Source organism: Scyliorhinus torazame, chromosome 17 (genome assembly GCF_047496885.1).
Source record: "Scyliorhinus torazame isolate Kashiwa2021f chromosome 17, sScyTor2.1, whole genome shotgun sequence".
Taxonomy (NCBI): Eukaryota; Metazoa; Chordata; class Chondrichthyes; order Carcharhiniformes; family Scyliorhinidae; genus Scyliorhinus; species Scyliorhinus torazame.
The window spans coordinates 155828922-155856817 of NC_092723.1; the positions used below are offsets into that span (position 1 = coordinate 155828922).

Sequence of the window (27896 nt, forward strand, 5' to 3'; positions counted from 1 at the left end):
CACTGACAGAAAGGCTGTCTTGAGCTGGGCCAAGAAGGTACGGAGTAGCAGGTGGGAGAATGCGGTGATACGAGTGTATCAGGACTGGAGCGCGGAGGTGGCGAGAAGGAGAGCGAGTTTTAAATCGGGCCAAGACGGCACATCACAAGAAGAAAATAAAGTTTGGGATGCTGCAGCCGGAGCGATTGTGGGTCACGTACCAAGATAGACACTATTATTTTGAAACATCGGAAGAGGCATGGACCTTCATCCAAAAAGAAAAGTTGGACTAGAACTGAGGGACTGATGCTGTGGGGGAGATGACTAGGTTGATATACAGAAATGTAAATTGGGGAATGGGAGGTTCACCGTATTGGGACGATAGATGGGGAGGGGAAAGGGAAGAGAAGAATTCCTTTTTTCTTTGACGGGGGATCACGGAGAAATGTGGGCGCCGGTGGAAAAAGGGACACAGGTGGGGGATGGGGAATGGGAACGGGGGCTGTAGTGGGAGTTGCGCCATAGGGGGCGGAGCTGATCTAGGAACGAGCAGGTTTTTTCCCGCGCTAGGGAGATGATGTCGGGAAGATAGGCGCAAGGAGGAGGAGAGTTCCACACAAGGGGGGGGGTAAAGGAGAGAGCGGGGAAAGCAGGGGTCAGCTGGAGTCAGGGAGATAACTGGGTTGCTGCTGCTGGGATCGAGAGGGAGCTGGCAAGGGAACAGGTGGTCGGGACGGGAGTGCGCCGCCTGGGGGACTGTGGGTGCACGGGACCTGGACGTGGGACTGGCCTAGAGTAGGTGATGGCTAGTCAGCAGGGGAGAGGGGGGGGGGGCCCCCGCAATCCAGCTGATCACGTGGAATGTGAGAGGCCTAAATGGGCCGATTAAGAGGGCCCGAGTGTTCGCGCACTTAAAAGGACTGAAGGCAGACGTGGTCATGCTTCAGGAGATGCATCTGAAGGTGGCGGATCAGGTTAGGTTACGGAAAGGATGGGTGGGACAGGTGTTCCACTCGGGGTTGGATGCGAAAAATAGAGAGGTGGCTATATTGGTGGGGAAACGGGTGTCGTTCGAGGCTAGGAATATAGTAGTGGACAACGGTGGCCGATATGTGATGGTGAGTGGTAGATTGCAGGGAATGGAGGTCGTGCTGGTAAATGTATATGCCCCGAACTGGGACGATGCGGGAATTATGAAGCGGATGTTGGGACGTATCCCGGACCTGGCGGTAGGAAGCCTGGTAATGGAAGAGGGGGGGGATTTCAATACTGTGCTAGATCCAGGGTTAGATCGGTCTAGATCCAGGACCGGAAGAAGGCCGGCAGCGGCCAAGGTGCTCAGGGGGTTTATGGAGCAAATGGGGGGGGGGGGGGGGGGGGGGGGGGATCCGTGGAGATTTGCTAGGCCGTTGGCCAAAGAGTTTTCCTTTTTCTCCCATGTTCATAAGGCTTACTGCCGGATAGATTTCTTTGTTTTGAGTAGGGTACTGATTCCGAGGGTGGAAGGAACGGAGTACTCGGCCATAGCCGTTTCAGATCATGCCCCGCACTGGGTGGATCTGGAACTAGGAGAGGAGAGGGAACAGCGCCCACTGTGGCGACTGGATGTGGGACTATTGGCGCATGAGGGAGTCTGTGGAAGGGTGCGGGGATGTATTGAAAGGTACCTGGAGGCCAATGATGATGGTGAGGTCCAGGTGGGGGTAGTATGGGAAGTGCTGAAGGCGGTGGTTAGAGGAGAGTTGATCTCCATTAGGGCTTACAAGGAGAAAAAAAAGAGGGCAAAGAAAGGGAGAGATTGGTGGGGGAGATGCTGAGAGTGGATAAAAGATATGCGGAGGCCCCGGACGAAGGACTATACAGGGAGAGGCGAAGACTTCAGACGGAGTTTGACCTGCTGACCACAGGGAAGGCAGAGGCACAGTGGAGGAAGGCACAGGGGATAAGATACGAATATGGGGAAAAGGCGAGTCGGCTATTGGCCCACCAGCTTCGTAAGAGGATAGCGGCGAGGGAAATAGGGGGAGTTAGGGATGGAACGGGAACGACGGTGCGGAGTGCAGGGAAGGTAAATGAGGTGTTTAAGACCTTTTATGAGAGGCTATATAGGTCCCAACCCCCGGAGGGAAAAGAGGGGATGCAACAGTTTTTGGATCAACTAAGGTTCCCGAAGGTGGAGGAGCAGGAGGTGGCAGGTCTGGGGGCGCCAATCGGGGTAGACGAGGTGACTAAAGGGCTGGGGAACATGCAGGCAGGGAAGGCCCCGGGACCAGACGGGTTCCCGGTGGAATTTTATAGGAAGTACGTGGACTTGTTGGCCCCGCTGTTGGCAAGAACCTTTAATGAGGCCAGAGAAGGGGGGACTCTACCCCCGACAATGTCGGAGGCGATGATATCATGAATCCTGAAGCGGGACAAAGATCCGCTGCAATGCGGGTCATATAGGCCTATCTCGCTCCTGAATGTAGACGCCAAGCTGCTGGCTAAAGTGCTGGCGATGAGGATCGAGGATTGTTTCCCGGGGGTGGTGTATGAAGACCAGACAGGGTTTGTAAAGGGGAGACAACTGAATGCTAACGTGCGACGGCTGTTGGGGGTGATAATGATGCCCCCAGCAGAGGGGGAGGTAGATATAGTGGCTGCGATGGATGCAGAGAAGGCATTTGATAGGGTAGAGTGGGAGTATTTATGGGAGGTGTTGAGGAGGTTTGGGGAGGGGTTTGTCAGTTGGGTTAAACTCCTCTATGGCGCCCCAGTGGCAAGTGTATTCACAAATCGGCAGAGATCGGAGTATTTTCGGTTACACATGGGAACGAGGCAGGGGTGCCCTCTGTCCCCATTACTGTTCGAGCTGGCAATTGAACCACTGGCCATAGCGTTGAGAGACTCTAGGAAATGGAGGGGGGTGGTTAGAGGGGGAGAGGAACACCGAGTGTCACTCTACGCAGATGACCTACTGCTGTGTGTGGCGGATCCTGTGGAGGGGATGACAGAGGTTTATGCAGATATTGAGGGAGTTTGGAGATTTTTCGGGATATAGGCTTAATATGGGGAAGAGTGAGCTTTTCGTAGTACACCCCGGGGATCAGGGAAGAGGGATAGACAACCTGTCGTTGAGGAGAGCGGAAAGGAGCTTCTGATATTTGGGGATTCAGGTAGCCAGGAGCTGGGGAACTCTACACAAACTCAATCTGACGCGGCTGGTGGAGCAGATGGAGGAGGATTTCAAGAGGTGGGATATGCTGCCGCTCTCATTGGCGGGCAGAGTGCAGGCGGTAAAAATGATGGTCCTCCCGAGGTTTCTTTTTGTGTTTCAATGTCTCCCCATTTTGATCACTAAGGCCTTTTTTAAGAAAATAGATAGGAGTGTTACGAGTTTCGTGTGGGCAGGGAAGACCCCGAGGGTAAGGAGGGGGTTCCTGCAGCGCAGCAGGGACAGAGGGGGACTGGCATTGCCGAATCTGGACGATTATTACTGGGCCGCCAATGTGGCGATGGTTTGCAAGTGGATGAGGGAGGGAGAGGGGGCGGCGTGGAAGAGGCTGGAGATGGCGTCCTGTAAAGGAACGAGCCTAAAGGCGCTGGTGACGGCGCCGCTACCGCTCTCCCTGAAAAGGTATACCACGAACGCAGTGGTGGTGGCAACCTTAAGGATCTGGGGGCAATGGAGGCAACATAGGGTGTGACGGGTGCCTCGGTGTGGTCCCCGATCAGGAACAACCATAGGTTTGTCCCAGGAAGGATGGACGGAGGGTTCCAGAGCTGTCATCAGGCAGGAATTAGGAGATTGAGAGATTTGTTTATTGACGGGACGTTTGCGAGCTTGGGAGCGCTGGAGGAAAAGTATGAGTTGCCCCCGGGGAATATCTTTAGATACATGCAAGTGAGGGCGTTTACAAGGCAACAGGTGAGGGAATTTCCGCTGCTCCCGACACAGGGGATCCAGGATAGAGTGATTTCGCGGGTATGGGTCGGGGAGGGCAAAGTGTCCAAAATATATCAGGAGATGAGAGAGGAGGGGGAGGCGCTGGTAGAGGAGCTGAAAGGAAAATGGGAAGAAGAGCTGGGAGAGGAGATTGAGGAGGGTCAGTGGGTTGATGCCCTAAGTAGGGTAAATTCCTCTTCCTCGTGTGCCAGGCTTAGCCTGATACAATTCAAGGTTCTACACAGAGCACACATGATGGGAGCGAGGCTGAGCAGGTTCTTCAGGGTGGAGGACAGGTGCTTGGGAAGCCCGGCGAACCACACACATGTTTTGGTCGTGTCTGGCACTGGATGAGTACTGGAGGGGAGTGGTAAGAGTGATTTCAAAGGTGGTGAAGGTCCGGGTCAAGCCAGGTTGGGGGGTTAGCTATATTTGGGGTAGCGGATGAGCCGGGAGTGCAGGAGGCGAAAGAGGCCGATATTCTGGCCTTTGCGTCCCTGGTAGCCCGGTGAAGGATCTTACTCATGTGGAAGGAAGCGAAACCCCCCGGCATGGAGGCCTGGACAAACGATATGGCAGGGTTCATAAAACTGGAACGGATGAAGTTTGTGTTGGGAGGATCGGTTCAGGGGTTCTCCAGGCGGTGGCAACCGTTCCTTGACTATCTCGCGGAACGTTAAGGGAAAATAGATCGTCAGCAGCAGCAGCCCAAAAAGGGGAGGGGGTGGGGGGGGGGGGTGGGGGGTTATTATTTTTGTTATATCACTATTTTATTTAAATTGTGTTATTTATTAGTTATTGTGTTATCTTTTTTGTTGATTTGTAAGGTGGAACAATTGTGTTTGAAAACTTTAATAAAATATATATATATTTTTTAAAAAAGAGATTCCGGTTCCTCAGCAGCTCGGAGCTCGGGTACCACGGCAATCTCAGTGCCAACTGGCGTGCATTCAAGCAGAGATTTGAGATTTACATGGTAGCATCCGACCTAGATGGCGTGGCCGATGCTGAGAAGATAGATCTATTACTCACCATTGCGGGTGAAAGTGCAACAGAAATCTTCAACTCCTTCAAGTACTCCAAAGGGCAGGACAAGAGAGACTTCCAGACAGTCCTGGACAAGTTTGAAAACTACTACTAGGTGAACACAACAGAAATCGGTAAAACTGGCGCCTATACTCACCACGAGGTAAAGGTAGGCTTGTAACAGAAGCAAACGGCAATTTTGATTGGCAGCCGTCTTGCGCAAGGAGCCACACATGCGCAGTTCCCGAGAAGACGCAAACCGGCAAAACAGTGTTTTGCGCATGTGCGAGAAGCCGCGCATGGGCAGTTGCGAAAAGAGCGCACAGAGCATGAAGGAAAAGCGATCTGCGCATGCACAATATATTCCTACGCTCTACGTCACAAGCGTGATGACATCAGAGGCCCCGGACCACGCCCACTTAAAGGGGAAATGTCCGAAAATAGTGAGAAAAAAATTTACAGCCAGAAAACACAATTCTTTTACCTGGAATGACAGCACAATGCCTGAACTTCAACCAGTAGCTGAAGGTAACTTCCGCAGAACCCTGCAACAAGCAGTTAGCACCACCCCAAGAGATGATGATTTAGTCCTTGAAGACTACGATTAAGACAATGATTTCATCATTGGACGTGGCGACCTCCGTACCAAATCCGAACCGCAACGAGATGTGTTGTACATTGAAGCATCTGACACAGTCATGGACGAGTTCTTCGGATTTGAGGATACTCAGCCCAGCATAGACGACATCCCAACCCATGAGTACAGGATTCTGCTGCGGCCTGACCCCAAGAGACAGAGAGTGGTCCACGCACCACAAAGAGTCCCAGACTCCGCACAGAAAGCGATGACAGACTCCACAGCGAGACCACTGCATGTCTCCACACAGAGAACACCTAAAGACTCCACAGCGAGACCACTGCACGACTCCATTAAGAGCGCACAGATCAACTGCACAGCTAGACCACTGCATGTCTCCACACAGAGAACACCTAAAGACTCCACAGCGAGACCACTGCACGACTCCATTAAGAGCGCACAGATCAACTGCACAGCTAGACCACTACATGACTCTGCACAGGGAACGATGCCAGACTCCACAGAGAGCGATATAAGCCTCCACAGCGAGCTTGTTGACAGACTCCATGATGGATGCAACGCAAGACTCCAGAGCGCAGTCCTTGCATGAACAAGACCATGAAGGTCTAGCAACCTTATCTGAGCAACCAGCAGCAGATGATGCAAGTCTGCCAGGCTCAAGTGCACAGCAAGACGACTATGACAGTCTACCCAGACTATTTGAGCCACCAGACGAAGACTCAGACAGTCTACCCAGCTCATCTAAATAACAAGCGTACCAGATGCAACAAACACAACAACAAGTACATCAATAACAACAATGACAGCAATAGAACAACTCTGCGACATGGTACAACTCTGTCCATGAAGGACAATGTTACTGCTCAGCTCAGAACAACGGCGAGAGTGCAAACATACCATGGCATGTCAGCGCATCTTACGAATTCACAGTTGCTACACTACGGACAAGCGAACCAGCTTTCAGGAAAGATGTCATGTCATCATGCTACCACAAGCATAAAAAAAAAAAAAAAAAAGAGTCCACCTCAGACGATGAAGTGATTTGACCATTTGAACACCTCCTGATGACTTCTTTGTTACGTAAACACCAGAACACTGACAGCATTCACAAGTGAATGACAACATCAACATAGACACTTCCATAACAACACAAGAAAGCCACTCGGCCTTGTAAATTCATGAACTTTGGACTCACAACTATGATTTGGTATTGTATAATACTTAATGTCATCATAACTATTCTTTGATCTTGTATAATCATCACAGTCATCATAACTTGTACATGTCATCACTTATTTACCTTTGTTCAATTTTTCTTTAACACTGTACAGAAAATATGTAACACGAAAAAAGGGGGATGTGGTGATATGCATCACTGTAAATACACAAGGGGTTAATGTAAATACACTACGACTAAGTAAACACTAGAGGGAGCACCAGAGATGTCATGACATGCAGACATACAGCTAATGAACACACAGAATAGGACACGTCCAATGGGCAGTCAAGACACCCAGAGGTGACACTACCACAAGGGGGCAACCCATATAAAAGGACAGGGCACACATGCTCAGTCTCTTTCCACAGGCGACAGAGAGAAGGACAGGGGCAGATAAGAAGCATCACACCCACCATGTAGCTTAGAGCAGACTGGTTAGTTAGACTGAGTTACTATAGTGAGATTAGCAGGAGAGTCGAACCCATAGAGAACTATGTTAATGGTTCAATAAATCACCGTTGAACTTACTTCAACGTCTGGAGTATCTTTTGGTCAAAGCTGCATCAAGTTGCAGCCGGTGTTATCCCAGAGTACATAACACAACATGTATCAGGTCACCCAGATCCCTCTGCCTCAGTTTTGCAATTTCTCTCCATTGCCACCCAGGTTCAATTTTGGCCTTGGGTGACTGTGTGGAGATTGCATATTCTCCCCATGTCTGTGGGGTTTTCCCCGAGTGCCATAGTTTCCCCCCCCACAGTCCAACTATGTGCAGGATAGGCAGAGTGGCCATGCTAAATTGCCCCCTAGTTTCAAAGATGTGCCAGTTACGTGGGGTTGTGGGGATAGGGCGGAGGAGTGGTCCTAGGTGGTGTGCTCTTTCAGAGGGTCGGTGCTGACTCAATGGGCTGAATGGTCTCCTTCTGCACTGTAGGGATTCTATGAAATCTATTTTATATTATAACCTCCATCATAGATTCTAGTATTTTCCCATTGACAGATGCTGGGCTAACTAGCCTGTGGTTGACTATTTTGTGTCTCCCTCATTTCTTAAATAGAAGGGGGGGGGGGGGTGGAGTTTGCCATTTTCCAATCCAATAGGGCCTTTCCAGAACCTAGGGAATTTGAGAGAATTACAAGTGATGTATCTACTATCTCCACAGCCACTTATTTTAGAACCCAAGGATGAAGGTCCTGGTGCTAGTAGGCCTAGTGCTAATAATTTTCTCTGTACTCTTTTTGTGCTGATTGTAACTATTTCAAACTCCCTAATTTGTAAAGTATTTCTGGAATGTTATCTTCTACAGTGAAGACAGACAAAATATCTGTTCAACAGTTCTGCCATTCCCTTATTTCTCATTATTACTTCCTCAGATTCACTGTCTGAAGGAAACTCGCTCGTTTCTGCCTTTGGTGGTATTACTAACCTCATCTATATTAGGATAATTAAAACCCATTGTCACTATTCCAGTTTTTGCTCTGCTAATTTCCCTGCAAGTTTGCTCCTCTATAGTTTTCTCAATAGTTGATAGTCAATAGAATACACCTAGTCATGTAACAACATCTCTATTGTTCTTAACTTGAATCCAATAAATTCTGTCCTTAACCCCTGTAGCCACCCGAGTTGGCCAAGTCCCGATTTAAAATGGCGAATGGCAAAGGCTGAAAGGAAATTCAGCCAACACAGGCAGAAACCAGCAGGTGCAGGTTTGCTGTGTATTTAACTCTGCAAAAGCCCAGACAGCATCGATACCAGCGACCATCAGCATAATAATGTAGCAGCCATCTACATACTAATGAGCAATCCCCGGGAACAATAGCAACATTTGGGACAAACAAAACTAAGCCAGACTCCCCGGCGCCAGCAGGAGCCAACACAAGAGGTCAACGGACACCTCAAGACCGCCCATCGATCAGGGAACCGCTCCAGTATTGGAGAAAGCGAACCAAGCGATTGGAACAAAGTCCAATCACCTAGAGCCAGGTACAGGGTCCACCCCGAAAGGCGGGAAGCCCCTGGGGACTATAAAGTTAAGCCCCAAGTTCAAATCGGCCCTCTTCTTCCTGACCGGGTCACCCAGCAACGCGAACCAACATTGACCGTGACCGGTCCAGTGGCTGCCGAGAGACCGTAAGTCTTAAGTCAACGCTCGCTAAGAGATAGGCGCTCCTCGCTATCAATCCGTACCAACTTCGAATCCCGCAGACTCAGAACCCGAACGAAAGGCCATTTGTTCCCCTGACCTGGTGGGCCAGTCCGAAGCCAAGTACAGGCCTGTTAGTCGTTGAAGTAGCAGACGTAGAATTTGTGCAGGAGTAGTGATTACTGTGTATAATAAATGTGCTTTGATTTAAATCTTACTAATCGGTGTATTGAGTTATTGGTCATTACTCGAACTTGAACCTCGTGGTGGTATCATAAAGATACCTGGCGACTCGAGGGCAAAGGTTACAAAACAGAGCCAAGTGAACCAACCAAAAGTTAGCAACACCCCTCAAAAAGCATTCTCTCTCCAGTACGGTCATATCTAATATGTTGCTTTCCTGAACACTTTTCTCCAGGAATATTTAATACTTTTCCTTCCTTTGAGCCAGGTTGATTGATTTGTTTTATTGTCACAGTACCGAAGTACAGTGAAAAGTATTTTTCTGCGGCCGAGGGAATATACACAGAACGTACATAGTAGACAAAAGAAAATCAACAGAGAACATTGACAGATGGTATATCGACAATCAGTGATTGGTTACAGTGTGAAACAAGGGGCCAAACAAAACACATACATGAGCAAGAGCAGCATAAGGCGTCGTGAATAGTGTTCTTACAGGGAACAGATCAGTCCGAGGGGGAGTCGTTGAGGAGTCTTGTAGCTGTGGGGAAGAAGCTGTTCCTATGTCTGGATGTGCAGATCTTCAAACTTCTGTACCTTCTGCCTGAGGGACGGATCTGGAAGAAGGCAATGCCTAGGTGGGAGGGGTCTCTGATAATGCTGTCTGCCTTCCTGAGGCAGCGGGAGGTTTATACAGAATCAATGTGGGGGTGGCAAGCTTGTGTGATGTGTTGGGCTGAGTTCACCACACTCTGCAGTTTCTTGCGATCTTGGACCGAGCAGTTGCCATATCAAGCTGTGATGCAGCTGGGTAGGATGCTCTCTATCGCACATCTGTGGACATTTGAGATAGTTGATGCAGACATGTCAAATTTCTTTAGCATCCGTAGGAAGTAGAGACGCTGTTGGGCTTTCTTGACGATTGCATCAACGGGAGTGGACCAGGACAGACTGTTGGTGATGGTGACCCCCAGGAACTTAAAGCTATCAACTTAAAATCTCAGCACATTTGCACCATCAGCTCATCACCCTTATTTTACCATGCTTTATGTTTACATATGTATACCATCAACCTGAATAGTTCTGAAATCCCTTAGTCTGACCCCATTTAATACCTTACTATTTCTTATTCTAGCACCATCTGTCTCTCCCAATCCTTTATCCACCTTATTTATTCTTTCTAATGCTACATCTTGGTTCCCATTCTATCAAGTTAGTTTAAATCTGCCCCAGCAGATTGTCTGCCCAGAGTAAATTGTCCCCGTGCTCCTGGCTCTGTTGAGATGCAACCCTTTCAGTCTGTACAGGTTTCACTTCCCCCAGAACCAGTTGCACCTCCCGCAGAACCAGTCTCACTGTTCTAGAAATCTAAAGCTCTTGCTAATGCACCACTTCATCTGCACTAACTTCCTATTTCTATACCCTCAAGGCATGCCACTGGATGTAATCTAGAGATTACTTTGGGAGGTCCTGCGTCTTTGTTTTGTTGGCTCTCCAATATCTGCCGACAGAGGCTTCATTCCTCTTTCTACCCATTTTGGCATAGATATGGACCACAATCTCTGGTTGTTCACACTCCCTACTCTGTCTAGCCTCCGCTCACTTGCTGCCCAAATCCCCATTCATGCCTTTTGCACCTCAAAAATTGGGCTATTCCAATTAACTCAAGACAGGTTGGGCGGCACAGTGGTTAGCACTGCTGCCTCACGGCACCGAGGATCCGGGTTCGATCCTGGCCCCGGGTCACTGTGGAATTTGCACATTCTCCCTGTGCCTGCGTGGGTCTCAACACCACAACTCAACAATATGCAGGGTAGGTGGATTAGCCACGGTAAACTGCCCCTTAATTGGAAATTTAAGGAAAAACTCTGACAGGTCTCCCACATTTTACCTTTCTTAAATTTGAGATAATCTAAAACTCTGCTGTCCACCTTAACTCGCATCATGACCTGTCCATCAATCACTCCTGTGCTCGCTGACCTACACTGCCTACCAGATGGAGAAAAGCACACCGTGCAACTCCACATCTGAACAAGAGGACAGTACAGGGCCAGCTTGAACAAGGGTGTTGTGATACAGGTCAAGATTAAATAGTGAGGGAAGGCATTTGATGCAAAAGAATCACCTACCTCCTTCCATTTTACATTTGTTTTATCTTAGGAGTTAAAAAATTAGGAATGAAAGACTGCAGCTATAGTTCATATCCAGTGTAAGGCATGTGTATACAGAGGTCATAAGCTGCACACTTTCTGGGTTAGGTCACACATTGTTCAATTGGGGCTTACTTTATCTGTAATGAATCACATGAACACATTCTCTATGTCTCATTAGCCCTCAACAAGTCTGTTAGTCTTGATCATGGACGTCAGAGATAAATGTTTGGAACATTAATTTCTTGATAATGGAAGATGGAAACTGGTACAAAGTTCATCAAGATATTATGAAATTAGGTAGTTTATAGAATACTTAATTGCCCAAATGCCAATAAAGGAACTGTTCTAGCAGCTAATGTGCTGGTACAGCAAGATTCAGAACAGAAAACTTGGGGAACTGGACCTGGTGAAGTATACAATATAGAGTTCAACTGATGGCAAGTTCTTAAAAAGTGTAACTACTGGGAGCAGATAAAACTCAATTCTGTACAGAATGAAACATTGTCCCAAAAGCAACAACAGAAAAGGGATAACCCACAATCATGAGGAAAAAGCATAATAGTAAAAAGCAGAATCATGCAGTTACCTATTCATTTCAAGAGTGTTGATGCGGGTGGTCAGATCTTCTAAGCGATTGATTTGCTTATGACATTGGGTGCAGTAAAACTTCAGCATCTCTTCACCAATGACACTTTGTAAAGCTGAAGTGAAATGATCACTGAAAATCAGAAGCGACAATTGGGAAATTAGAGAAATCATTGATCAAGATCTCATAAAATCAGAAATCAATTGGAATGCAGATTTATCTTCTAAAGATTTTCAGGAAAAAAAACTTGCAACTTGCTGCAGCAACAAAGAAAGACTTTTCCCTAATTCCTGCCCCCTCAAAAAAAAAAAAAGGGCATTGCTACTTAAAACACTTTCCTCTTGAAAAACATTAATTTAAAATACACCAAATTCTACTCTAGGAATCAGAGTTTCTGTGGATGAAAGGTATCCAGAGACCATACAGTCACTCAGACAGCACACTTACCAACTGGCCTACAAAATTAGCAATAATGAAGTTTTCACCAGTCAGTGCTCCTCAGGATTGAGGGGGACGAGGTGACTGCAAGGAGTCAACACCAAATTCAGATTTCTCAATTTTACCTTTCTCCAGCAGAGATCTGGCAAAATTCACCAGTGCTAACCTTACCTGGGAGAGAGTAGCGACGAGCGATTAAAGTGACCATTGATAGTTGTGCCTTCATCCTGACACAGGCTACTGGATGCAAAGTCAATCTCATTGCTCTCTCCGTAATCTTCAAAGTGCTCCTCGGCACTAAGGAGAGAAATGTTGGAGCTCATCGAAAAGTTATGCCGATGGGTCCTATAATAGGAGTTACACGAGGAAGAAAGGCTAAGTTGCAAGCACGTTTTGAACGTCTTTGAAAACAAAAGCTATTCAGGAGAAATTGCTTTACCCAAGAATGGTGAGAATGTGGCACTCAGTGGATGAATCTTATGGTGTAGATGCACATAGGGAGAGGTGAGTCAAGTATGAGGGAGCAGGATTAAAGAAAGGGTTGCAAGGATAGGTTTAGATACAGCAAGATGGGGGGCTCAACTGGAACACAACACTGGCATTGATGGTTTAGGCTGAACAGCCTCTGCCATATATCTTGTGTAATCCTACATAATATGCAATGATGTACCAGTCGCGAGGTGGTTTTCCCTCATTCTTTGAATTATTCCACAAAGTGACTCACTCAACATCACTTATTGGGCACCATTCCATTAACAAAAATTGAACCCGAGGACATACTATCTTCATTGTATAAAATGAGTCAATTATTCATTTCGACCAACAATGAAAAAAGGAATTGTAACAGTGAATAAGAACACAGTGGAAACATGTGTGGACATCGGAAGGAGTGAGGGACTGGTTGTCAGCTTGTTCAGTACATACAGGCTGAACTTCACAGAACAAGGAGTATGTGGATAGGAAATTCTAATTCTAATATTACCTTTGTCCTTCCCACCAACCCCAAAAAGCTAGCAGATCAACACCTTCAGGCCAGTTTTGAGCAGCTCGTTGTGAAGCATTTGTTGTATGGTGCCTAGGTTACTGGATTAGTAATCCAGATATCCAGAGTTCAAATTAGATCACGATAATTTGAATTCAGTTTTTTTGTTTAAAACTGTAAATAAAATCAGGGGCCAGTAAAATCAAAAGTGGTCAAATTATGGTCAAAACCCAACACTTCAACAAAACCTTTTAGGGAAGTAAACTTGCCATCCTGGAGTCTGGTTTGAGACACTCCAGATCATTTCAATGTGGTTGGTTCTTAACTACCTTTTCTGCACTGATATACCAAGCCACACAGCACCGCAAAATGCCAAATTATAGAATCATAAAATTCCTACAGGAAGGCCATTAGACCCATCGAGTCTGCACCGACCCCAAGCCCACTCCCCTGCACCCCACCTAACCTGTACATCTTTGAACACTACGCAACAATTTTGTTGTGGTCAATTCACCTAACCTGCACATCTTTGGACTGTGGGAGGAAACCCATGCAGACACTAGGAGAATGTGCAGACTCCACACGGTCACCCAAAGTCAGAATTGAACCAGGGTCCTTGGCACTGATGCAGCAGTTTAACCACTGTGCCACCATGCCACCCAACTAGTTTGTGCTGTTTATATTCCACTTGACGTCTCCCATTCCATCTACTTCCACTCAGCCTTTCAATAGATCTTTCTAGCCTCTTTTCATCTGGTTTCCTTTTGAAAGCATCTAAACACAACCATTTGTGATAGTATATTCTATATTCTAAATGAGTAAAGAAATTTCTCATTTTTCTAACTGAATTTATTGCAAGTAACTAACTTGCATTTATGGCCCCAAGTTTTAGTTTCTCCCACAAGTAGAAATGTTCTCTCCATTGTCCATTCATAATTAAATGATCTGTCAGATTCCCTACAACTCTTCTCTTTTCTAAACTCAACCTGTTTAACCTTTCCTGAGAATTGTAATCTCAGTGCAGTACCATCCGAGAAAATCCATTTTGTATTTTCCCCTGTGCTTCTATGCCCTTATTATAAACATGGGGTCCAGAGCTGTGCAGTGTAGCCTGATCAGAGTCCCATGCAAGTTTAAGAAGAATTACGCATCTCTAGAAATAAATCCCTGTGTTTTTTCAGCATGTTTAATTGCTTTGCTGATCGGTGTTGCTGCTTTAAATGATTTGTTCACTTTTACTCCTTTTGTTTTTTTACCCAATTTTTCATTTTCTAAAGTGATGATGTTACTGTTTTACCAACAAAAGTTCATCACTTCACATTTATCCATTTTAAAGTTAATTTGCTGCTCAACTGTCCAGTTTGCAAGTTGAAGACAGCTTAGGGTCGAAGGCAGAGTTTTAGCGATTCTTTAATTGCAGTAAACAGCCTGCATTAATAGCCAAAGATTGCTAATGGATGGATAATGCAGAGATTGAAATTAGGGGCCTGGCTATATTAAAATCAAACAATATCAGAGGAAGGTACCAGGTATTAAATGCAACAAATGCATACGCCACAAATGGTACGAATGCAAATTTATTATTAATTTTGGTGACAGGATTTGCCAGTTAATTATAGAGCGTGTTTTGTACAATTTATGCTAGTTGACAAATTCTTACTACTTGTTAAAAATCCTGTAACATGAGGGTGGCATGTGGCGCAGTGGATAGCACTGGGACTGTGGCACTGAGGACCCGGGTTCGAATCCCAGCCCTGGGTCGCTGTCCGTGTGGAGTTTGCACATTCTTCCCAAGTCTGCGTTTCACCCCCACAACCCAAAGATGTGCAGGTTAGGTGAATTGACCATACTAAATTGCCCCGCTTGGAGAAAAAATAATTGGGTATTCTAAATTTTTTTTTTTTAAAAACCATGTAACAAGGACATCCATGGACGAGGACAGACAGATTTGATAGGAAAGTTCAATTGTTCTTACCCTTCAATTATTCTTACCCACTCTAATGAACAGGGTATGCAAATGACAAACTCTTTACAGGTACAATGGTCCAAGATAAAATCTCTCTCAGGAACCCCAATACAACTTTGCTTCAACAAAAAAAAAAAAAAAAAAAAAAAAAAAAAAAAAAAAAAAAGCAAAATTATATGGATGCTGGAAGCCTGAAATGGAGAAAATGCTAGAAATATTCAGCAGAACTGGTTCTTTCAATGCGGAGTTAATATTTCAGCTCTGTAACCATTCATCAGAATGGGGGCAAGTTAGAAACACAATAGATTGGGCAAAAGTGAGGCAAGTCTCAAGTGTGCCCGGAGCTTCTAGTTACCTACCACTTCAATTCTTCATCTTGTTCCCAACTCTGAACTAGGAAGCTGAACACCGGGGGTGGGGGAATGCACGGTGGCATAGTAGTTAGCACTGTTGTCTCACGGCAGAGAACCTGGGTTCAATCCCGGCCCCAGGTCACTGTCTGTGTGGAGTCTGCACATTCTCCCCATGCCTGCGTGGATCTCACCCCCCACAATCCAAAAAGACGTTCAGGGTAGGGGCAATGGTCACGCTAAATTGCCCCTTAATTGGGGAAAAAAAATAATTGGGTACTCTAAATGTATTTTTAAAAGAGAAATAAAAAGCAAGCTGAACACCAACTCAAAGAACAGCACCCGAACTTAACTTGACACTTCAGCCTTCTGGATTCAACAATTTTAAATTATAACCTCCGCTCCCATTATATTTCATGTTTGTTTGCTGGTTTGGTATTTTTCTCTGGTTTTTATCAATTCCTTGACTTTGTGTTTGGATAGCAGCTATTCTACCATTCATATCTCGGGACACATTTTGTTTCTTTACTTGTTCTACTATCACTTCCTTTGGCCTTGCACTGCAAAACTAATTTAATTTCTCCTGCCTGCCACCCTACCACAAACTCGCTCCTTTTTCCTGCTTCCCACACCATTCCCTCCCACTTGGTCAAAACCTATTACATCGCTAACTTTTCCAAATTCTGATGAAAATTTCAGGCCTGAAACCATTCACTCGGTTTTTCTCTCCACAGATGCTGCCAGACCTACTGAGTATTTCTAGCATCTCTTTTTATTATGTCTTTGCTTTAGGTCTCCAAAGGTCGCTGGGGAGCCTGCTCACTCAGGGCCAGAGAGATAGGCTCTCCCTCTTCTACTCAGATGTTCAGCCTGATCTTTACGATAAACCCATAAGAACCATTTGATGCCAGTAACTCTTGTACACAGGAAATACTGCGTCACTGTATGCAACAGTCAGAGGCCTCACTTTCTTCTTGTGTCTGCACATACCTCCCTTTTCACCTTGCACCGACAGGGTCTCCCCCCCCCCCCTCTTTCACTCTGCCAGTTGCAGCACTGCAGGTTCACACCTCACCCCACACTTAGTTTATTTGCCCAATTCTGCTTTAACTGAATATCTTAAAACAATCTGACCGACTTTCAGATTCACAAATTTCTTTAAGGCCCCTTTGTTGGTTGGCTTGACGAGAGTGGGATTAAATTAATCTCAATTTTGGGTGAAAATTCAAATTAGGCGTCCTTTTTTCTTCAATTTTATTTGGTCCCCTTCAAAAATAATTGAATTTGCCAAGTTGTTGGTGCGCTGCATTCCACACGGAATTCTGTTCAGCCCCAAATTTAAATCAACACACTCATTACAAGCCCTCAGATATGACATGACTTAGACATATAGATCACTGGCAACGTGCACCCCGTTCATACCTACAGAGAACAGTTGATTTCACTAAACCTGTGCTGTTTCCATAACTAAGCAATTCCATCCCTTCACTCTGTACTAGAATCAATAGGTGCAGAGGTAAAAACATACTTAAGTATTAATGGAGTACCATAATGGCGGCACGGTAGCAGAGTGATTAGCACTGCTGTCTCAACACCAGGGAAGTAGGTTTGATTCTGATCTCTGGTGACTGTGTGGAGTTTGTACATTCTCCCAGTGCCTGCGTGTGTTTCCTCTGGCCAAAGATGTGCCAGTTAGGTGGACTGGCCATGCTAAATTGCCCCTTAGGGTGGGGTTGCATGAATAGGGTGGGGGATTGGGCCTAGGTAGGGTGGTGCAGACTCAATAGGTTGAATGGCCTCCACTGTAGGAATTCTATTCTATAACCAGGTTTAGCATTGACTAACAGAGGCAGAGAGGAGTCACTATTCAGGTTAAGGAGACAGGATCCACTTACTTAATTTCCCCATTAAATAGGACACTATTTTCTGGCTCTTCAAGTGTATCTGTGAACTCAGAGTTCAGTGTGGCCTCAATAGCACTGTCCGTCTCCAACTCATCATGTGTTCCATGGTGAACGAGTGTGCCGGTGTCCTCATCGGTGAATGTTTCACACTCGCTGTAGGTGCTCTCAGAGCCCATGTAAGCACTGTCCGTCACCTCGTTTGTCTGAAAATGGAACAAGGGGAAATTAGATTTCAGCGCACGAATTACTGTGTTTCAAGATCAGCTTAGCAAAACCAAAATGCACCATATCATAACATGGGAAAAGAGATAGTAACCAAAGTTGAGGCGAGTTAGAGTTAGACAAACATATTTCTCATCAGCCTGATTCAAGTGTAGTTTCAACTAAGGCAGTGGCAATACACAAAATATAACCTTACACTGGTCAGGTCAGCTACTGAACATTAGCAAGCAGGGAGAGGATGGTGTGTTAATACTTAACAGAAGAGAATACCTGGTTTCCAAATCAATAAGGAATTCTGAAGGCAGTGATGTGACTATTATTGGACATATATTTGCCCAGAAGCTTCCAACACATAACCAAGCTTGATAACATACAAACCACCAGCAATAAAATAAATTGGAAACTCATGGGAAAAACAAAACTAAGAGTTAAGACCAACAATCATGGCCTCAGCCTTGTTCATTACAGAGTCTTTCAGAAGGTCCTTGAGCATACAGGATTCAACTATTTTAAATAGTGGAGGGGTAGGAGCGGTTTGCAGTAAAGCTCCTTTAAAAGGACATTCAGATGCAAGGTCACATATTGTTGTCGAGCTCAACATTACACACATTCAAACAAAACCAGCCCCATGAAATCAGCTCACAATGCAAGCTTGAGTATTTACATTATGCTTCAAGCTCCAGTCTATCAGGAATTTAACTGGATAGAAAATTCTAAATATCACTCTAGATGCCATCATACATCTTCCACTGGCCACCCAGCTTTGGGATCATGGCTGCCTTAAATGTTGGGATTCTGCTATCTACCTTCCTCAGCAGTGTGCATTGTAGCTATGGTAACAGAGTAACACTCTATCCAACCAAACACCTCCCTCCTACCAGGTACAGTACCACAGCATGTAGATTAACTGCATCACAATCGCAGCATTACACCAATATCCAGCTGGGGCACAGCTACCACGAGGCAGCTTTCCTCTTTACCAGCTTGTGATGTCCTGCATTATGGATGTTCGCCTTTAATTTAAAATAATTAATAGGGCAATACTTGCTCAGCATTTCCTACCAATAACGTCTTATTACAATTTAATGGTTTATATTGTGATTATCAGAGGGATTTTATTTCTGACCAGATTGCTCTATTACCAAATACTTCAGTATCTTGACAGCTCCTGTCCAGAGTATTTCCTGCCACAATAGTGATCCAGGGAGGATATCGAGTAGGTGGCAGAGCAGTTGCGAAACAATTAGCTCCCAGCTAATGGAATAAAGTCAATTCCAAGTCCCTGCGGAAATTGATAGCTTATAAAAGTTGTTCTTTTCTGGCTGCAGTCATGTAGAAGGAAGTCAACAGCTGATCAGAAAACCTCCAGAGTGGGGTGTTTTCCACAATGTTGGCGAAGCAGTCTCCCAATTGGAGGAGAGCTTCAATTTCCTCGTGACATTGAAACACTGCAATCCATTGTTGGAAAGGTTTAAAGTCAGTGAGGCAGGTTAAATAGCAGTACATACGCAGCAATTTTCTTCCACCTCTCCTGACAGATTTGCTCGCCCTGGCCTTACCACGCGAGTTGGATTCTACAGCCAAGGCTGGTCGTGCCCTCAGAGCCATAACACACCACAAACAGTTTGAAACAACTGCAGCAGGAACCCAGCTGAATTCTCTCCCCACCTTGGGCCTCGCTATTGTGGAGATTAGTATATTCTGCACAGACGAAAGCTCAGCTCAAGTGCAGTGTCACTGCAAAATGTTTGAAAACTGGAGCTATTAATTATGTGGCTACGAGAAACAGGTCAAGCTTAATGGCGGGGTATAAAATGCTAATTTATCCAGAAACAGTATGAAATTTCACACTGAAACTTGATGGCCTCCTCAGAAAGGAGCTCAATTACTGCCTTTGGGCTGGCTGCACATGAACCTGAGGCAGCTGAATATCAACACTGGAACAGGAAGATAATCCTGTCAACTGTTCTCTCACCATGAATACTAGGAGGTGCACAAGTTAGTTAGAATTTCAGAGCTCAGTTACAGTTCTTTTCCACACACTGATTTCTGCTGATCAAACGCTCCAAAAAGAAGAAGCGTAGATAAAACTATTGGTGCAAATTCGGCTGATTAATTTAAACTTTCCCAGTGGAGTAGCAGTAGCCAGTTAAGTAGCACAAGCCAGAAAGAGATTTTACCAGTGATCTCATACCAGGGCTTTTGACCAGTATCACTGAATGTAAATCGGTTTTACTATATTACCTTCATTTTAGCCAAGTCCAGCATGTAGGTCATGTTTGATCGATTTCACTTATTCCAAGTGGAGATAGCAAGTATGTAGTCTTTCTAGAAACTATTTACAAAGACTACATGGTAAGTTCATGGTTACACAGGCTATTCGGCACCTTGCTCTCTGAACCTCTTGCTGTCATGCTTATATTATTTCATTAACAACCATTTTCTCTTCATTCGACAGGCCTGATCTACTCCCTCATCACAATCATCATCAACCAGCATCAGAGATTGTTCAGTTTCACAGGGTCTTACTTGGAATGACAATGAATCACATGCTTTGTACATCCCCATCATGCTGCATCACTGGTGTTCCTGGGTGGAATAAACACAAACTGGATCCTCAAAATTCAGTCAAATGCAGTATTCCCTCAGAAGCTGGTTCCAAGTCCAGAGCATAGACATTATAGAACAGGGAGGGCAGCACAATGTTGCATCTTACCCAGTCTGAGATGGCCAAACCAAATACCAATTCCAAGACATCACCTCATTTATTTGCAGTATGTTGAACTCTCCACCCATGAAATAATTAATATTCAAACAGTTCAATTCCAATGAACTAATGCAGTTAACCTTCAACCAAATTAATTATTACAATCAAATGGACAAGGTTAAAATAACCTGAGGCACAAATTCATGGAATTCCACAATATTCCAACAGAAATGCTCCAAACCAACTTGCCCAGTCAGGCAAAGCCAGTGTTATCACTCGGATTTGAACAAAGTACAACAGCGGGTGTGTGAAACAGTACTCTGTGTGAACAATGAAAACATCCAGTATACATTAGAGATTGCTATCCAAATGTGAGTTGTGTCTAGGGAGTTCATCTAAAGCTATTATTAGGGCATAGAATAGATAAGCAGCAAATCCATCCTCCCTCCCACTATAGTCCGAAACACCAACTGAGTCCTTGCCCTGTATCTCCACTGTTCCAGCTTATAATCAGAGACCTACCTCCTGATTTCTTCAAACCCATTTCCACAAAACGGCCAACCACCCAATGTTCCTACCCAGCTGACATGCTACCTGACCATTCTCATTGGCTCATCCTCCACTTTCAAAAAAAATCTATCCCCAAATCCTTTGTCCCCACTAATTAATCCAAAGTCAAGTATGGCGTCACCTGCCAGATCTGTCCATAATCATCTCCCTTATAACAGGCAGATTAGTTCTACAGTTGTAGCCTTGTTGGAGGATGTAGGGACAACATTACAAATCTGACTGATAACAGAAAAATTTAAATGCAAAAACCTGGGAGGTGAAGCCTCAAAATAAAATAAAGTCAGAAAAGCAGGCTTTACAAATAAATGTTTTCCCATTTCAAAAATTGTGAAATATTAAACTTCCGTGGCCTTCAACTACAACACCTTTGACAAGCCAAGATGTGGTGCACTTGGATTTCCAAAAGACATTTGATAGGGCGCCACATAAAAAAGGTGGCTACAGAAAATAAGAGCTCATTGTGTAGGCGCTACACATTAGCTTGGCTAGAGGATTGGTTAACTAACAGGAAGGTTAACTAACAGGAAGCAGAGAGCACTGAATGGATAAATGGGTAATTTTCAGTTTGGCAAGCTGTAACTAGTGGAGTGCCACAATGATCAGTGTCAGGGCCTCAGCTATTTACAATCTATATCAAATGTCTTTGATGAAGCAACCAAATGCATGGCTGTTAAATTTGCTAACAAAGGGTAAAACATTTTTTAAAAATAAAAAATCTTTGTCACAAGTAGGCTTACGTTAACACTGCAATGAAGTTATTGTGAAAAGCCCCTAGTTGCCACATTCCGGCACCTGCTCGGGTACTCGGATAGGAGAATAATTGTAAAGGGGACTGGTTCTTAAAAGGGGTATAATTAGGTTAAGCATGTAGGCACAAACTTGTCAGATAAAATATAATGTGGGAAAATGTGACCTTGTCCACTGGCCAGAAGACTAGAAAATCAGTGTATTCTTTCAATGTAGAGAGATGGCAGAACTCTGCAGTAGAGAGATCTGGATATCCTGGTACATAAACCACAAAACATTAGTTTGCAAGTACATCACAATTAGGAAAGCAAATGGAATGTGGTCATTCATTGAAAGTGGAAATAAAGAGTATAAAAGTAGGGGCATATGACTACAGTTGTACAAGGCAATGGTGAGACCACATCTGGAATACTATGTATAGTTTTGGTTTCCTTATTTAAGGAAGGATACAATTGCATTAGAAACAGTTTAGAGAAGGTTCACTCGATTGTTTTTGGGATGAAGGGGGTTATCTGAAGAGAACAAGCTGGACCTGTATTAAAGGAGAGTGATCTTATTGAAACACAAGATCTGGAGAGGATTCTGACAGGGTGGATGCGGAGAGAAATGTTTCCCCTTTGGTGAGACTAGAATTAGGATGCAGCTTTCAGAGTGTTCTTCTGCAGAATTCTCTTTCCCAGACAGAAATAGTTGCAGAATCGTTGAATGCTTGTAAGGCAGAGTTAGAGTTTTGATTGACAAGAAGCCACGGGTATAGTGGTTAGACAGGAAAATGGGGTTGAGGCCACAATCAGATCAGCCATGATCTTATCAAATGTTAGAGCAGGCTCGAATGGCCTACTCCTCTTAATTTGTGTACATGTATTTTCGTACAATACAATCAGTCCCTACTAAAACACAAGACATCAGGAAGTGCAAAAGTACAGATTGCATCTGGTGCGAAATCCATTCCAAGAAGAAACAGGAACACTAGCATGGAATACTAGGATCACTGCTCTGGGCACCAATTTCAGGATGAATTAATTGCTTGTTCAGAAAATTGGGAGGTGTCATGTGAGTGTTGGGGAAACAGGTAGTTTAATGGATTTATACTTGTATCAGTAAACATTAGAAATAAGGTATAGTTTTAAGTGATTTTAATTGAACGTTTCTGTGCCTGGAAGGGCAAAAACCTATAGCTAGATTCATCCTGGACAAAGTTTGTATGCCTTTTTTAAAAAAAAGATATTCTATTCCAAACATATGTAACAACAGCAGAATACAAAATACATAGTCCACAGTCTGTACAATCTCTCCCCCACCCCCCCGCCCGACGAACAACTACTCCAATAGCATCATGAACAGCCTCCACCGCAGCTCGAAGCCCTCTCTGACCCCCCTCAACTCGAACTTGATCTTCTCCAACCGGAGAAAATCATATACAAATCCCCCAGCCAAGCCATTGCCCCCGGAGGCATGTCAGACCTCCAATTTAACAGGATCCTTCGGCAGGAAATTAGAGAGGCGAAAGCCACAACATCAACCCGCTTCACTCCAGAAGCTCCAGCACTTCCGAGACTCTAAAAATCACCACATAGTCTGGCTTGACATCCACCCCCACTATGCTGGATAGTGGAAACACCGCCTCCCAGTAGCTCTCCAGCTTCTTCCTGCCCCCTGCCCACACTTCACACACCCATTGGCCACCCCCTCCAAGAACCCATTCATCCTCGCCCGAGTCACGTGTACCTGACAGTGCATCACTTGAACTGAATCAAGCTTCCTTGCGAAGGTGGGGTTCACCCACCGCATTGCCTCACCCCAACCTATTTTCCTCCCCAGCTCCTCTTCCCATTTACTCTTGAACCTCACCACTTATCTACTCTCCCAACCACCCATATACATCTCCAAACCAGCCCTCCCCAAAGTCATCCAGGAGCAGCAGTTGCTCCAACAGTGGATAGTCTGGAAGCTTGAGGAACGCTCTCCACTCCTTTTGCACAAAGTCCCGCACCTGCATATACCTAAACTCAGCAGCTCAAACCTCTCCCGCAAACGTCCCTCCCTGCTCCAGCCCTGCAGATCTTCGGAACATTTTCATAGCTTTCTTTCAGTTTATGAACTATCCAGGGGGTACAAGTCACATGATCCGGGTCAAATCCAAATTAGAACAAACAGCAAATATAATTCCATAGTCTACCATCACCATATCAGGGTTGATACTTTTCTGAAGCGCTTAACTTTGTTCTTCTGTTTCATCACCTGAAGTTCTGGTTGGATTATAGCATTGTGCCTTCAGCCAGTTACCAGATACCTTGCCTCCTGATCCTGGAGGCAGGCCATTGCAGCTTACACTGCTGAAGGGTTATGTTTCTGAACCTGTTCCAGGAAGTTTCAACAGCAATCCACGAGTGTTTCATTCTATCTTGTTTTGGTATGATCAGGCCTTTAACTTCTGTTCATGTTCTGGGGAAAAACAAAATCTAGCATACACAAAGAATGCCACAGTCATAATATACACCAGTATATCATGGTGCAGATACACACACACACACTGATGGACATGCAGTGGGACCAATCAGCATACACAACACCGCAGCCAATCACCAGTGAGAGCACACACACTATAAAGACAGGGGACGGGAGAGTTCCCGCTCTTTCTAGTATCAGCCAGCTCGGAGCACAGAGCTCGCAGCCTGCAACAGACATTCACCATGTGCTGAGTGCATCACCTGGTTAGGACTAGGCAAGGGTCAACAGTTAAAGCTGGTATTGCATTTATCCACAGTTCAAGTGTGTTAATATAGTTAACCTTATAATAAAATAGAGTTGCACCACTTCCAGTGTTGGTGACCGGTTTGTGATCCAGAACACCCAACACATCAGCCACGAGGGTGGGAAGGTGCAGTGACTAGAGGGAGAGTGTAGCACATGGGATGCAGAAATGTGAATAGTAAAGGAGGGAAGAGTGAACAGGGAGGCAATGGAAGGAGCTTCTTGGTCATTAGGAGGTGCAATGGAGGCCAGCAAGAAAAGGTGAACAAATCAGATGATTGAGAGAGGCTTTATAGATGAGCAAGAGAGCAAGATACAGGGATACAAGAGAGAAAAGTCGACCTGAGAGAAAAGGTGCTCAATGAGTCAGTCTCTAACTTCCTGTAGACAGTGCCATTTGATCAACTTCTTTAGAATAGTTACAGCACAGCCAGTGGCCATTTGGTCCATCACACCCGTGCCAGCTCTCAGACAGTCCCACTCCCCTGAACTTTCTACTTTGACCTGCATTTTTCACCCTCATGGTTTACATCATAAACAGATACATTTGATTGTAGTTCGAAGTAAATGCAGCAGTACTGAATCTAATACATAGAGGAGCATAGAACAATGTTTGAGCGCTCAGGAAAAAGGAAGAGAATTACAGAAAGTCCAATTTGGCCTGCGCCATCATTTTATTTACTTCATTTGTCGAGTCCGCCAGTTCATATTTGCTATAGTTCACGATTCAAACCAATTCCTTCACCCCAGTGGCAGAACTGAAAGTAGCTGCAGAGAGTTTATTAAAATAAATTTAGAGTACCCAATTATTCCCCCCTCCCCCCCCCCCACCCCCGCCCAATTAAGGGGCAATTTAGGATGACCAATCCACCTAACCTGCACATCTTTGGATTGTGGGGATGAAACCCGCACAGACACGGGGGGAATGTGCAAACACCACACGAACAGTGACCAAGTGCCAGGATTCAAACCCGGGTCCTCAGCGCCATAGTCTCAGTGCCAACCATTGTGTCACATGCCACCCTAGATGTAGAGTGTTGGCACAGACCATATGCTCCCCTGGTGCAAACTAAACCAGCATTTGGAAAGCACTAATAATAATCTTTGTCACAAATAGGCTTATATTAACACTGCAATGCAGTTACTATGAAAAACCCCTAGTCGCCACATTCCGGCACCTGTTCGGGTACACAGAGGGAGAATTCAGAATGTCCAATTCATCTAACAAGCACGGGACTTGTGGGAGGAAACCAGAGCAACCGGAGGAAACCCACGCAGACACGGGGAGAACGTGCAGACTTCACACAGTTACCCAAGCCGGGAATCAAACCTGGGACCCTGGAACTATGAAGCAACAGTGCTACCCACGGTGCTGCCCAATGAGAGAGTGTAGTGAAGGCAAGATCAATTCAGGCTTTCAAAAAGAGATTGGATCATAATCTGAAAATTAAGAACTTGCAGGGCTACAGGGGGAAGAAAAAAAAAAAAACAGTGGCACTAGGTGAATTGCTCCTTGCAGGCCAACACAGATATGATGGGCCAAATGGCCTTGGTGCTTGTAACCATTTTATAATTATACAACAGCAAAGCCAAGTGTCACAGTACAAAGACAGTCACTGCTGTAAATTACTGTACAAACTGAAGGGCAAAGTTCAATAATAGTCAGCATCGTATTTCAGCACTTATATATTGTTATGACCAATGTTAATTACTGAGCATACCAAATTCCAGAGGAAAACCTGGCCTAAGCCATGCCCCGTTTTTAGTAGTCTGAAAACTAAGAGGAAACGAAATGATCTTAGCAGCAAGTCATCCAGTAACACCTTTTGAGAATTAAGTAAAAGATTTATGAAGAAAAACACATTACAGTTAGTTAAAAATTAGTCCCATCAATCATTACCACCACCACCAAAGACTCCTTACTTGGTCAGCCCCACAAGCTGAACACTGCTTAGGAAACACTGCCTCATGCTCAACAATGAAAACCCAACAAAAGGTAAAGCTACTGTCACTTTAATAAAAGACATAGCACACAACCCCTCCAACACTCTTCCACTCTGCTGTGGAAATCCAAGGAACCGTCAGACTTTCTGGCTTGACTGGATGGCTGATTCAAACTGCACTTTCTCCAAACCCAGAGCGGTTTCAATCAGGTCTTCCTCAACAGGCCACACCTGGAATATTGTGTGCCATTTTGGTCTCCTTTTCTGAGGAAGTATCTCTCGAGGGAGTGCAGTGAAGGTTTACCAGACTGATTCCAGGGATAGCTGGACTGTCATACAAGGAGAGATTGACTAGGTTAGGATTGTTCTCGCTGGAGTTCAGAAGACTGAGGGGGGAATCTCAGAGACTTAAAATTCTAAGAGGACCTGACAGGGTAGATGCAGGGAAGATGTTCCCAATGGTCGGCGTGTCCAGAACCAGGGGTCACAGTCTGAGGATTCAGGGTAAACCATTTCGGACAGAGATAAGGAGACATTTCTTCACCCAAAGAGTGGTGAGCCTGTGGAGTTCATTACCACAGGAAGTAGTTGATGCTAAAACATTGGATGTATTCAAGAAGCAGCTAGATGCAGCAGTTGGAGCGAATGGGATCAAAGGTTATGGGGAGAAAGCAGGCTATTGAGAAATGGCATAGCAGGCTCGAAGGGCCAAAAGGCCTCCTCCTGCTCCTATCTTCTGTGTATCTATGTAACATCTCTCCACCCCCCCAACCAAATCACCTACAATTCTGTTGTCCTCAGCACTTCATTGAAATCAATCTTTCATGTATTCCTATGACCCCCACTTTCAGGTCAAATAAAATGTAATAACCTTTCCTGGTTTAATTATGAAATTGTTGCAGCTGTAAACATCTTTTACTTCCCGTTGAAATTTAACAGCTGAAAACAACAGATAACTGTATATATCCTAATGCAAATTTCTAAACCTAGCCTATTTACTTCTAAAACCACTTGGCCGCAGTTTCATTACAAACACAGGCATTCAACACCACTATTCCATTTCCTGCTCTTCCAGATGAATGGTTTTCCCAGCTTAATGCATGTCCATGAATGCATACAGAACAGCACACTGTTCCACAACAATGTAAAAAAAAAAAAAGTCCTCAGCAGCAGCATCCAGTCAGCTAGTGTCAACTGTGGTTTCCACACCGAAGCTCACTCCTCCCTACTTTCCTTCAAAGCTTCAGTTTCATGCTGTAATTTAGAGGGTGTTTCTACCACTGAAAGTAGAGTCTAATTTAGTCATCGGCATCATCCAAATTTGTACTTTCCACCAGAGGTCACAGATAGTGAATTTGAACCTATTCAAATTTCTTTTTCTTTTCTCCAAGCTAAAAAGTCACAAGATCCATTGGAGCAACTTGTTTTTTTTTTAATTTAAATTTAGAGTACCCAATTCTTCTTTTTTCTGATTAAGGGCACTTTAGCATGGCCATTCCA

The 27896-nt window shown here is 44.9% G+C and overlaps 1 protein-coding gene across 1 annotated transcript in view; it reads right to left on the reverse strand.

Annotated features, from left to right (window-relative positions):
• rab11fip3 (RAB11 family interacting protein 3 (class II)) overlaps window positions 1–27896 on the reverse strand; it is a 158553-nt gene that overhangs the window by 28581 nt on the left and 102076 nt on the right. The window contains exons 4-6 of the mRNA XM_072481357.1: window positions 17445–17656; window positions 12423–12596; window positions 11814–11945 (exon numbers count right to left, since the gene is read on the reverse strand). Of these exons, the coding sequence (XP_072337458.1) occupies window positions 11814–11945; window positions 12423–12596; window positions 17445–17656 (518 nt within the window). The remainder of the gene's footprint in view (window positions 1–11813; window positions 11946–12422; window positions 12597–17444; window positions 17657–27896) is intronic.